Genomic DNA, 14,406 nt, shown 5'->3' with positions numbered 1-14,406 from the left:
GGTTTTAATATAATCATCTCAAACACTCCCAACTTTGGACTCTCACGCAATATACAATATATTTCTCTCAACGCCAGTGGGTGGTGTCTCACGCGCATGGGCGAATATTAACCACATACTCTGCTTGAAGTGATTGTCCCTCCAATCTTTTGGTCGGGGAAGGGGTCTTTTGAAGACAGGAGTCAAGATTTGACGGGAAGCTGCTAATTAGGTTAAGATCCACTTGACGTACACGAGGCCCCGTCCTAGTCGCCGTCTCACTGCAGGGCAGCGCAGAGGTGTTGGGGTTCTCGGGTGGTCGCGAGTCTCTGTGACGCCTCAAAGTTGTGGCGTGCATGTCCGCTACAATGTGTATACATTTAAATTATTGTTGATTGCATTTCATGTCTCTTTTTATAATGTCGAAAATATAATACTGTTGGATGATTCTAGTTGCTATTTTGACAGTTTAACGATCTCTTCCCATTTGAAGAAACTAGCCCGTCCCTGGGGGAGTAACGGTTGGGCTGCTGTAATCTCATCAGTCCCAACCTGGAAAGTGTTGATGTTCTGCAGGCTCCGCACAGGGCTGTCGGGCAACAGTCTCTGAGGATTCTAATTGGCCAGCTACAAGTAGAACACACTGAAGCCTAGACCATCTGGCAGACTGGCCCAATGTTACCTGGTCAATAGTAGCATGTGTGAGGATTCCATTCATCAGCCTTTGTTATGGTTGTGTGGAGCTGTTTGATTGAACAAGGAGGAGGAGAACAAAGGATCTATTGTCCTCCAAGACACTAGTTATTAGCCATGTGGATTAATGACAATTTAAGCAGTGTGAAAGATAGGAATATGTGAGATTTAAAGGAGTAACACAAGTGTAGTTTGTTCATTCAACACACAAAAATTCAGTTTAAGGTGAATGAACATCTACCAATTTTTTGTCTACCAACAAATGGACATCAGCATGCCTATTGTCCTCCTTGCACAAAATTCTGTGCAAAAAAAAACTCCTCTTAAATAGATTTTTAAAAAGATGCAAATACATTCCCGATAGTGTCCTCGGTTAAATAAAATTCCCCAAGCCACTATTGAGGAAATACAATTGGTGGAGGAGTGGGGGTTCTCAGGTGGTCGCGAGTCTCTGTGACGCCTCAAAGTTGCTGTCAAACTCCTCCAGGTTTTGGCGTGGTGTTACAAATAAATAGAGATGAACACACAACCACTTCGGCACATGTGCTAAATTAATGTTTCTATGTTATATAAATACCTGACCATCTCTTTTGATTTTATGCACCTTAACAGGCTCCCTCTATCTTGTTCATTGTCTAATCATCCTATTCTGTTTGACTTTTTCATATTCTAAAAGCTACAGAATCAATACGTTATACTGACCTATCACTTGTTTTTGTGTTACATGGGCGCTGAAGGGCATGTCAGGTTTACACCCATTTAAGTGAAACCATTAAAAGATGCACTTTGAGCCAAGAAGAGGCAATTGCATCTGAATGAGTCCAAGTCCTGTTGCGGCACAGCAAAAATGATTCATCAGTCTGATGACCTTGCAAAGAGTCACCTACAGCTGTTCTGAGCCCCTATGAAACCCACCAACATTCATTGAAAATGAAAAAAAAAAAGAAATAATGAATCTTTGTTGGGTCACCATTGGAATCCAGGCTTTTGGGCGCTCCATAAATTCAAGTGTGCAGCACAGTGTGTTTGAATTGTATTTCTATTGTATAAGTGACCTTTCCGGAGAGTATCGGACATGTGGTTTGTTCTGTTGAACTAAACCTATTTTCCCTACTGTGACAAGCGTTGGCATATCTTTTGTGTGTTTCATCTAGCACTGCGGCCAGTAAACAGTGATCTTTGTGTCGGGATGCCTCCCAACACCACCCAGCTCTGCCATATAAACTGTCCGGTCGAGTGTGAGGTGTCGTCCTGGAGTGCCTGGGGACCCTGCATCTATGAAAACTGCCAGGATCCAACTGCTAAGAAAGGTACTGTTAAAGGTGCCCATCTCACCCATATTTACAAACATGTTTTTTCTTCAATAAGAGTTCGCAAATTCACATGGCCGGCCGCAATTAGAATGCTCAATTCGCTTGAGTCAATGTAGAGACATAATGAAAACAGGGTCCCTACACTACATGTCCTATAGTATCAATTTATCCTTGTCTGTCCTGAGCAAGATTTTCAATCTTAGGCTGTGGGCTTCAGATTAATTTTGCTTGATTTTTGTGGGATTTTCCCAAACAATGTTTTGGGAGAGTGAGTTAGGAGTTGTCAGCACATTTTAAAAATATAGAAAAAACTGATACGCACTGTCACGTGATATTTTTTGTGGAAGGCTGATGAAACGTGTGTGTATATAATGCAATAACAACATATAGCATACCGACTCAAGGAGCAGTTTGTAAAGCAATACAATTCATGGCTTTATACAAATGTATATATGTAAAATGTAAATAAAAACAGAATACAATGATTTGAAAATCCTTTTCAACCTATATCAATTGAATACACTACAAAGATCCATCCATCCATTTTCTGTTACCGCTTTATCCTCACGAGGGTCGCGGGCTGCTGGGGCCTATCCCAGCTATCATCGGGCAGGAGGCGGGGTACACCCTGAACTGGTTGCCAGCCAATCGCAGGGCACTTAGAAACAAACTACCATTCGCGCACACATTCACACCTATGGGCAATTTAGAGTCTTCAATTAACCTACCATGTTTTTGGGATGTGGGAGGAAACCGGAGTGCCCGGAGAAAACCCTCCCCGGCACGGTGAGAACATGCAAACTCCACACAGGCGTGGTTGGGATTTGAAACTAAGTCCTCAGAACTTTGAACCAGTTTTCCACCGTGCCGCCACTACAAACATAAGATATTTAATGTTCAAACTTAAATGATTGCTTATGTGCAAATATGCACTCATTTTGACTTTGATTGTTGTGTTTTGCGCTTCAAAATGTGCCACACATTTTCATTGGGAGACAGGTCTTCTCAGTGTAGGCCAGTGTAGTACTCACATACTTTTACTACGAACAAAAAAGAATTTGAAATGTGGACTCATCAGACCACAGCACACTTTTTCACTTTGTGTCAGTCCATCTCAGATGAGCTCTGGCCCAGAGAGGCCGGCGGCGAGTCTGGGTGTTGTTGATACTGTATATGGCTTTAACTTGCAGAGAGAGATTTAACTTGCATTTGTAGACGAACTGTGTGAAATGACAATGGTTTTCTGAAGGGTTCCTGAGCTCACATGACAATATCCTTTCCACAATGATGCTAGTTTTTAATGCAGTGCCTCCTGATGGGTCGAAGGTCACAGGCATTCATTGTTGGTTTGTGGTCTTGCCGCTTGCAGAGATCTCTCCATATTCTTCGAATCTTTTCATGATGTTATAGACCAGAGATGATAAAATCCTTGAATTCTTTGCAATTTTACATTGAGAAGCATTGTTCTTAAACTGTTGGAGTATTTGCTCACGCTGTTGTTCAAAAAGTGAGGAACTTCTCCCCATCTTTGCTTGTGAATAACTGAGCCTTTCGGGGATGCTCTTTTTATAATGAATAATGACACACACCCATTTCCAATTAATCTGTTCACTTGTGGAATTTTCCAGGTGTTTTTTTTTTTTTTTTAACATTCCTCAACTTTCCCAGTCTTTCGTTGACCCTGTCCTAACTTTTTGGGAATGTGTTGCAGGCATCAAATTAAAAATTAGAGAATATTTTCTAAAAAAAAATAAAAAATAAAAAAAATAAAAAACAAAAATATTCATCAGTTTGACATTAAATATCTTGTCTTTGTAGTGTATTCGTTTCAATACAGGTTGAAAAGGATTTGCAAATCAGTTTTTATTTACCTTTTTACACAACTTCATTGGAATTAGGAATTTGTACAAAGATATTAAATTCATACTAAACACGCTTGAGTTTAGCGTGGTGTGGTCCTCGACAGCCATTCCAGTTTCTCACATGAATTTAAAATTAATTGCCTACCCCTGACTGGGGGTTGGCAAAGAGAGCTCTGTTTTTTCTGTTTTCATGAGAAAACTGTAGCATGTTGTGCTAATTTATCTGTAGGACAGACACAGTCGCTGCTTCAGCCCTTAATTAGCCTAGGAAAAGCAACATCCGCCTTGACTAATGCATGTTGACTCTGCTTTAATGTTTTATGTGGAGTGTACACGTTCACTAATGAAGCCTACATTCTAACCACTATCCAGAAAGATAATGTTACCAAATTGATCACTGTGAGTTTATTTTACTTACTTGACATGCTAAGATGCTAAAAAAAATAAACGTACACTTCAATTCACAGGTTTGCGGGTCACTTAGAAGTGTCCTTTTTTTAATTTAAAACTTTTTTTTTTTTTTTTTTTTACACATTTCAATAAATTTGACATGAAATGAATCAGCATACAATCTACAGTAGGCGTTAATGTGGTAAAAACAGTTTCTTTGAAAAACAAGGACATTTCTAATTGACCCCCAAACCTTTGAACTGTAATGTATACCCGACTGTATGGAGCCGACAATAGTGTTTTCATGGAACACAAGACATTGTCTGGGTTACCCCAAACTTTTGAAAAAGAGTGTAAAGTTATGTCTATTACAAACTAAGTTGGATGTCCCAATCCCATTTTTTTGCACCTGAGTTGGAGTCAGAGTCCTTATCTGATTCCTCGGCAAAAAAGAAAAAAAAAGGAACGCATCTAAGTTGTTTTAACCTACTGATGACCAGTAGTTCAAATTTCTCCTCTGTATAGGACAATTTTAAACCTAAATATCTCCCACCTACGACATACAATTAAATTGACTATTTTCTACAGAGGACATTTAGGGCTTTTCAATGATACAAAATGTGAAGGGGAGGGCCTTTGATTACATTATAAAGGAAATTGGCTTTTGTCAGTGCAAGCACATTTTATGGGAAGAGGTAAAATAAGTGTATAATACTTTTTATTGAGCAAGTTTTGTCTTGAAATGTTGTTGGCACATTTTCTACAAGTCTCTTAAGAACATTAAAATACTTTCTGAATTATTTTAACTGTATTTGAGCCTAGTATTTTAGTGTTTAAAAAATGTCCTCCGTAGTGCACATTTGTATTTATTTCCATATTGTTCTTTTTTTTCTTCAAAGAACAAGAAAGGGAGTGTAGCGTATATGGGTTAAATAATTTTTTAGAATTCATTTAGGAGAAAAGAACAAGGCAGAAGCGACGCCTGCGTTACCTCTGGTTTAGCGTAATTTGAAATTTAATTGTTAAAATCAAACTAATTTTATCTAGTAAAGGGGACCCACGTCACTTTTTATGTGGATAAAATTTAGGGAAAGTGACGAGATTTTTATCAGTCTCGTAATCTGAAGGTTGCTACACTTCATGAAATTTTGAGTTCCAGATGACAGAGGTTTACTTCAACTCAGAACACACACAAAATACAACCAAGAGTGGAATTTTATAGTATATTTAGTGACATCTACAAGGGATTGAGAGGGAAACACACAAACGGGTCTAACTATCCATCCATCCATCCATTTTCAGAGCCGCTTCTCCTCACTCGGGTCGCGGGCGTGCTGGAGCCTATCCCAGCTGTCATCGGGCAGGAGGCGGGGTACACCCTGAACTGTTTGCCAGTCAATCGCAGGGCACATACAAACAAACAACCATTCGCACTCACATTCACACCTACGGGCAATTTAGAGTTTTCAATTAACGTGCATGTTTTTGGGATGTGGGAGGAAACCGGAGTGCCTTGAGAAAACCCACGCAGGCACGGGGAGAACATGCAAACTCAACACAGGCAGGGCCGGGGATTGAACCCCGCTCCTCAGAACTGTGAGGCTGAAGCTCTAACCAGTCTTCCACCGTGCCGCCACGGGTCTAACTAAAGAGAGAAAATAATTAATAATTATAAAAAGAAGGAAAATAGACGTACAAAAAGGGTAATAAAACATCGTGTGTTGGACTAAAGTTGGAAACGTGAGCGTTTGGTGCGTGCAGTGCGGACGGGAGGGAGAGAGAGGACAAAGTTGAGATTTTGTCTGAAGCTAGTAATTTCTCCAAAATTATTAGGCACTAACATTGTACAGTCTGGCAAAAGTTTGCCGTGTCTACTCATGACCGTAGGCTTAGGCTGGTGGGTCGTCTCTCTCGGGGCGCGTCTCAGGGAGCACGGAGACAGATTTGGGTGGAAGAAGGGAAAAATGTCAAAAAATAAAGCAAAACAAAAGAGGCGGGAGATGAAAAATGATTGTTCGTCACGCCTTGTTGGGAGAGTATGACCGTTTCTCTTCCTGCCTTTTTTGTGGCTCGCTGGCAATTACAGAGCGATCAAGCTTGGCTGGAAGCGTACCTGGTACCTTAGTAGCACCTGTCCTGATCACTTAGCATGTGCCCGAACAAAGAAAGTGCAGGGGGGAGGGGTGGCCGAAACCATCCCGACAAGACTTAAGAAGTCAGAGGAGAGAAAAACACAAGAGAGCCAGAAAGCGAGAGTTAAGAGTTAAATACCCCAGAGGTTAGGTTAAACGTGGGCAAGAGGGATTGACGACCTGTAGAAGACCACACCCATCAGCTTGAATATAGACTACAAATTTGATAAAATGGGTTTAAAATCATATATTAATATAAAATAACCTCAACTTGGTACTTACTCTCTTTACTCAGAGGTCAAGTATATCGGACTGACTGTTTATACTTTAGTTTTTGCAACTCAAGTGCTTATGGTTCAAATCACATTTCATGATGCTTGGAGTCAAACCAAGACAATTGTCAAAACCTCGCACGAGCACTTGTAATGTTGACACACTGACACAGACATCAAGGCATACATTTGGAAAATTTCTGCAGAGTTCATGAAATATCAAAACAGACATTTATCCTTGGTTAAACAGCAAATGAGAGTCCCGTCGGCTCGACTTTACAGTTCCTCTCGACGCCTGCGGGTGTCGCCTTGTCCCAGCAATTGTTCCTATTCCCAGACAGGTGGTCCGGTGGAAACGTCTGGCCTTTGATGCTTGGGACTTCAGACTTCGAGGGTAGATGTTAATTAGTTTAGGGTCCACCAGGAGTCTCCTTCGGGGCAGTCTAACAGCAGGGCCGCTTGGAAGAATGCAGTTTATCAAGGTGGGGAGTCCCTGTTTCACCTCAGTTTGCGGGGAGCATGTCCGCTACAGGAGTCATTGTCAGAAGCAGAGAGAATTTTACTGCAAATTATTGATGTAAACTCAGATATTAAGTTGTCTGATGATAAAGCTCAAGATGCATTGTTTGAGGCAGAAACAGCAAGATAATTTCAGGGAGCTCCGAGGATGAAATTCAGGCAGGGCTTGCAGATGCAAAGGAGTCAGATCAAGCAGAACAGAACAGAGTCCAGATCTAAGTCCAGTCGGCGTCTAATACGGAGTAAGAATACAAAGTACACCTTGAATTTGTATTAAAAATTAAATAAAATATTTCTCTAACAATTGAGGCAGATTTCAACTTTGGTTTTATCTCTGGATTGCTTTTCTTAAGATTCAAATTCCAACTCGATGATCCTCCCCTTCAGAGCAATGATGCCATGACATGCCAAAACTGGATCCCAATGGATTATTTTAAGCAACACATTGATGACTCCATGTTTGAAGGAATGGCCCTGTGGATAAATTAGAGTGAAGTCCTTGTGTCTGGAGCAACACTAAATACCACACCAGAACAACTGAAGACATTCTTTGGGAATTCTATTTACATGGGCTGTCTCGGATATCCAAACATTCAAGTGTATTGGGCTTCAAATACCAGAGTTCAAATTGTGGCAGAATTAATTAATGTAAGTTTTACAAGCTGGGAAATTCCATTAAGATCGTCAATGACCTTGACTGTTTCAGATGATGAAAAAAGAGTGATCTTTTGTGGAGGATCAGGGCCCTCTTGACCAAAGTAAGGCAAGGATGTTTGAGTCTGCCAAGAACAGGAAAATTGTGCATTGACGAGCTAATGGTTCCATTTACTAGTAGATGTCCAAACCAAACCCAACTGGATTAAAGGTGTTTGTCTTGGTTGCACCAAGAAACCCGCAATCTCGGGTCTAAATGACTACAGGCCTGTCGCCTTGACATCTGTGGTCATGAAGTCCTTTGAACGTCTCATGCTGGACCACTTCAAGAACGTCACAGGCCCCCTGCTGGACCCCCTGCAGTTTGCCTACTGAGCAAACAGGTCTGCGGATGATGCAGTCAACATGGGACTGCACTTCATCCTAGAACACCTCGACTGTGCAAGGACCTATGCGAGGATCCTGTTGGTGGAATTCAGTTCAGCGTTCAACATCATAATCCCTGAACTTCTTTACTCCAAGCTTCTCCAGCTCAGCGTCTCACCTGTCATCTGCCAGTGGATTTACAGCTTCCTGACGGGTAGGTGAGGTTGGGGGAGGCCACTTCATCCACACGTAGCATCAGCACTGGGGTGTCCCAAGGTTGTGTCCTCGCTCCGCTGCTCTTCTCTATCTACACGAACGACTGCACCTCAACGCACTCGCCTGTCAAACTCCTGAGGTTTGCAAATGACACCACTGTCATCGGCCTCATCAAGGACGGTGACGAGTCTGCATATCGACACGAAGCGGAGCGGCTGGAGCTGTGGTGCGGCCGACACAACCTGGAGCTGAACACGCTCAAGACTGTAGAGATGATCGTGGACTTCAGGAGGCATCCTTCGCCACAGCTGCCCCTCATGTTGTCCAGCTGCCTTGTGTCAACCGTCGAGACCTTCAAGTTCCTGGGAATTACAATCTCTCAGGACCTGAAGTGGGCGATCAACATCAGAATCAGAATCAATCATCTTTATTTGCCAAGTATGTCCAAAAAACACACAAGGAATTTGTCTCCGGTAGTTGGAGCCATCAACTCCGTCCTCAAAAAGGCCCAGCAGAGGATGTACTTCCTGCGGCTTCTGAGAAAGCACGGCATGCTATGGGAGCTGCTGAGGCAGTTCTACACAGCGGTCATCGAATCAGTCCTGTGTTCTTCCATCACAGTCTGGTTTGGTGCTGCTACAAAAAAGGACAAACTCCGACTGCAACGGACAATCAAAACTGCTGAAAGGATTGTCGGTAGCCCCCTACCAACCTTTGCACGCTGCCAGAACTAAGACAAGATCAAAAGATCGTGCAAAATCCTCTCGGACCCTCCACATCCCGGTCACCGGCTCTTCCAGCTCCTTCCCTCAGGTAGGCGCTACTGATCAATGCAAACTAGAACTAGCAGACATTCTAACAGCTTCTTCCCTCTTGCAATCAACTTCTTAAACACCTAACCTACAATTCCACTACAAAATGCTGGCAATTTTTTGACTTGAGTTTGTTGTCACATTTCTGTCGGTCCAATTATACATTACTCGTGCACTCACTGTAGTAGTCTCACCACGCTGCACTATTTGCATATATGTTGTTGACCAATACTGGCCACTCATGCCGGAGTACCATCTGCTCCATTTGCACACTGATTGAGGAATATCTGCAACATTTGCACAATCAGAATTGTCCCAGACTTTCGTACTACTCGCTTGAAGTCTCGGCGCCCTTGTACTGGCATTACCAGCTAACTAGCAACCCTTTATTGCTCAGGGACTGTTTTTGTCAATGTCTTTATGTCTCCAAAGTGTTCTCTGTCAATTGACTGTCTGTTGTCGTACTAAAGCGGCTCCAATTACCGGAGACAAATTCCTTGTGTGTTTTTTGGACATACTTGGCAAATAAAGATGATTCTCATTCTGAACTTGACTCGTCTTGGACTTGGTCTACCAAGATATACAGAGATACAGGAGGAAAGGGTATTGGAGAAAAAGCTGTTCTTCATTTGGCGGAATCTGTTCCCCAAGGAAGCCACCTGTTTTTGGACAGGTAATTTACAATGATCAACCTCCTTGATTCACTGATGACAAAAGGGCTGACAGGGACTGGAACCCTCATGAATAACAGGGTTCCAAAGGAGTGCAAGATCATAGGGGATAAGCACTTCAAAAAGAAAGAAAGAGGGGCATCAGCGATGGTATAGTCAGACAAAGCTCTCCTGAACTTACTGTCATAAAGTGGTTGGACAATAACAATGCCGATGGCATTGAATCCTCAGGATGCACGCAGCAGATGGTCCAAGAAAGAAACATGTTTTTTCCAGGTGTCAAGGCCACTTGCAACTGCTGACTACAACACCAACACGGGTGGTGTGGACTTGGTCAACTGAATGTTGAGTTTCTACAGGATGTCCTCTCGCACTACAAAATTAACAATGCGGAAAAAACAAACAATGTTCAGTATTCTAATTCTCTTACTAAGATTGGGTAATTTTAAAATGAATGTGATTGGACAATATTTATTTCCTGGTAGTCAGGAAATTTTTTTTTTTAAAGAATTGTTTTTCTTTTTTTTTGAATAAATGTATGTTGATGAGTCTAGTGTAGCAGTGGTTAAAACCAAGTAAACAAAATAAATCTTATAGCAGCACACAATGGTGCTGAAAACAAATTACATTTAAATATTCTGTTATACTGCAATTGGCTGGCAACCAGTTCAGGGTGTACCCCGCCTCCTGCCCGATGACAGTTGGGATAGGCTCCAGCACGCCCGCGACCCTAGTGAGGTGAAGCGGCTCAGAAAATGGATGGATGGATATTCTGTTATAAATAAACAAGCTAAAATAAAATAAAATTGGTACAGCGTGTTGTCCAGTGACCAAAGGGTTGTTTTTTTCAAATCCCAGCTCCAACTGTCTGCCGTCAAACTGCCCTTGGGCAAGATATAGAACCCTAATTTGTTCCCAGTGGGCCTGGCATTGCCTTGCATGGCAGCAGCCACCTATTAGTACATGAAAGTGTGTGTGAATGGGTGAATGTGAGGCTTTATAAATTGCTTTGGGCACCGTATGGTATAGATAAAGCGCTATACAAGTGCACAGCATTTACGAATTAAAGTAAAACAAGAGCGTTTAACTCCACTTGTAAGAGTTAGCTTCAAATTTAGTTACACATAAAAGTACATTTCAGGGTAGTGCTGAATATACCTGAAATTGTCTAGTGTTAAAATTAACAACCGAAATCTCTGTTGCATGCAAAATGCTCAATTTACAGACATTACAATTCACTGTTGCTCTGTCGATACCTTTGTTGTATTTCCTGAGCACCCGGAGACCGATGACAGCAGCAGAAGGTTAAGGTGTGGACCATCTCCGCACGGTCATCATTGATTTTTTTTTTTTGGTGGGGGGGGGGGGGGGGGGGGGGGGGGGTCTGTTCTGTGCCTCCTAAAGTCCAGGATGATCTCTTTTTTTTTGGTGATCAGATCCAGGTTGTTATCTGAGCACCACTCAGACAGTAGCAGGATCTCATCCCTCGAGGCAGACTCATTTCTCCCTGGGATCAGCCCCACCACCGTGTGCCATCTGCAAAGTTCATAATGGAGTTCATGGGTCTGCAGTCAGTGGTGTAGTGTAGAGCATTGGGTTTAACACACAGCCCTGTGCGGAGACAGTGCTTAGTGTCTTAGAGGAGGAGAGGTGGGAACCCAGTAGGAGTGACTGAGGTTGGTTGGAAAGAAAGTCCTTAAACAAGTGGCAGGTGAGTGTGGGGAGTCCCAAGTCAGCCATTTTTCTGACCAGAATGATAGGGATGGAGCTGCCAGGCAAGAGAGCTAGAGGAAGACCAAAGAGAAGGTTGATGGATGTCGTGAGGGAAGACATGATGGCAGTTGGTGTTCAAGAGGAGGATGCAGGAGATAGGCTTACATGGAAAAGGATGACGCGCTGTGGCGACCCTCAAACGGGACAAGCCGAAAGGAAAAGAAGAAGTGTCTGCTTCACCGCCTGTACCTGCACCATAAGAGGTTGGTGGCTAGAATTTGACTGGGGCAAGGGTAGTGTGGGCTCAGCATTGGCAGCTCTGTACAGGTCACTATTACCAGACTTGAAAGCATTGTTGCAGGCACTGAGGAATGATTCGATCTGGCTGTTCATCCATGGTTTTTGGTTTTACAAACACCCGGATGAATTTGTTTACAGTTACAATCCCAATGTGGAAGTCTATATAGGCTTGGACAACGTCAGTGTGCTCAGGCAGGTCCTTTTGTTAAAGACACTGCATTCAGTTGGGGAGAAACCTTGAAGTCTTGTCGTAATGTCAAGTAAGCACAACAGATCCTTCCGCATGTCCATGCCAAGAGCTTCTTCACCCTATCACTAGCAGTTTTCATCCGGAGGGCTACTTCAAAGCAGAAAACAAAGCTACAGTAGCTTTCCGGCAGTGAGTGATGCACAGAGCCACTAATAGTTACGCAGTGCGAGTAGAAGCACAACTGATCGTTTTTTGAGTCCATGCCTAGACAGTACCCAAATCGAAAACGGTACATAAATTGAGATAGTTTTTCAATGAGAATTTTCTGTGTGACCCGATTTGTTTGTAAACCATAACCCGATGTTCAACTGTATTAACAGTGTGCTTTTTGTATGAGGTGCTACAAATTCATTCTGAGAATAGGGCATTGGCAATGTGTAATTATATTTGCTTTTTCTTTACTATTAATACTGAATTTAAAAACATGCACGACCTGCTGCTGCCTTTCATGGAGACGGCATGGGTTTGATTCCAGGCCAGTGCCCCAAATCCAGCCACTGCTGATCTCAAGCTCAGATAAAAAATACCCCCAAAAAAGGTGGGTTGCATCAGGAAGGGCATCCGGCATAAAAACTCTGCCGAACAAATCTGCCGAGTGACCACTGATGGAACAAGCCAAAGGTCACAACATGAACAACAACAAAAGCTACACCAACCACATCAACTTCATTTAAGAGCAAGAGTTAGGTAAAGCTAGTAGGTCATGATGATAAAATGCCTTGAACAATCAGTATGGCTTCTAGTCTGGTGTCTTTGAGGAGAGTGGATGCCTTCATTGGGTACTTCAGATAGGTACCTTACTGTGTTTTGTTGATTGGCCCATGAAACCTCCAAATGGCTTAACAGCCACATGTGGCATCTCAGGTATGCTTCATTCTGCTTTTACCCCTCAGTGGTGATATGGCGACTCAGTTGGAGTCCTTCCTCTTAATCCGCAGGAATTTAAAATGTATTAGCCACATGGTGACAATAGACAGACGTGGATATTTGAAACTGTAATGCCAGTTAAACCAGACATGTTCCTCTTTTTCCTTCATCACCATGTTTCATTCCTTCGTCAAACCAATTTATTTTCATCCTGATGTAATCTAAAAGATGTGTCATTACATCCCATCGCATGATTGTTTCCATGATGTTTTATGTCTTCCATCAAAATGAAGCCTCCAGCTCTGACAGCAGCTGCCTTGCAACCGTGCCATTCATAATACAGCCAGCAGATTATATGGGAGCGATGCCTGATAAAGGCCTCATCTTTCTTGATGCATTCCTCTCCCATCCCCCTTTTGAGATAAATCATCCATCAGGGGGTCCAGAGACACATGGCAGTATATGTTCAGCTAAACTACCTGATTAAACAGAGGGGAGCAGAAAGACAAAAAGTATATCAAAAGGGAGATCCTGCAGCCTTTACCTGAGCCCTGCAGGCGGCCTGAGCTCCGCTGCGTTATCGGGTCTGAGCAGAAGTGTGGATTAGGGGGTGAGTGACCTTGGCTAGGATGGAGTTAACACCTCCCTCTTCCCAGGACCTGGATCATGGAATCACACATGCCCTTGAACATGGGAAATGACCAATGCATGGGTAGTAAAAACTAAAACTCAGGAAAAACTAGACCCACGGGCTGGTTTTAATACTGTAAAAATTTGGTACAGACACTGGTTCTGAGTGGTTGCATTTATTGATTTCTTATGTTACTGTTGTTTTTTTTAACAGGGTTCAAAATGAGGAAACGCAAGATCGTCAATGATCCAACGGCCGGGACAGGAATTTGCCCACACTTGGTGGAGGCAATACCATGTGAAGATCCCCAGATGCTATGACTGGCTAGTGGTTAAATTAGAAGAGTGCATCCCTGATAATGAGAAGAAATGTGGACCAGGAACACGAAATCCTCAAGTTCAGTGTGTCAACAGTGATGGTTTGTTGGACTTTATCATAGTTCATCATCCCCCGTATCATGGTTTTGCCATTATTCTCCTTGATCCTCAAAGATCCTCCTGATTGCTAAATTGGGATGTGATGGTACTCTGTAGATAGATGGATAGATGGATAGATGGATAGATAGATAGATAGATAGATAGATAGATAGATAGATACTTTATTCATCCCACTGGGGAAATTCAGGCAAAAAAAACAATCAAACAAAAAAACTTTCCCTGAAGCTGTAGTCATTGTTGGTTTACAAAACCACATGGAAAACGGGGGAAAAAAATAACACAATAAAACACAAGATTTCAGAGATACAAAAATATGCTGTCACCCAGAG

General features: G+C 42.5%; 1 protein-coding gene across 1 annotated transcript in view; it reads left to right on the top strand.

The window, feature by feature from the left end:
- Positions 1-14,406, top strand: part of thsd7aa (thrombospondin, type I, domain containing 7Aa) — a 148,569-nt gene that overhangs the window by 63,530 nt on the left and 70,633 nt on the right. The window contains 3 exon segments of the mRNA XM_061664897.1: positions 1,827-1,982; positions 13,854-13,951; positions 13,953-14,058. Coding sequence (XP_061520881.1) covers positions 1,827-1,982; positions 13,854-13,951; positions 13,953-14,058 — 360 coding nt within the window.

Source organism: Phycodurus eques, chromosome 20 (genome assembly GCF_024500275.1).
Source record: "Phycodurus eques isolate BA_2022a chromosome 20, UOR_Pequ_1.1, whole genome shotgun sequence".
NCBI classification, from domain to species: Eukaryota; Metazoa; Chordata; class Actinopteri; order Syngnathiformes; family Syngnathidae; genus Phycodurus; species Phycodurus eques.
Note: the sequence above shows the minus strand (reverse complement) of the source record. Positions and strands in the feature narration are given on the sequence as shown.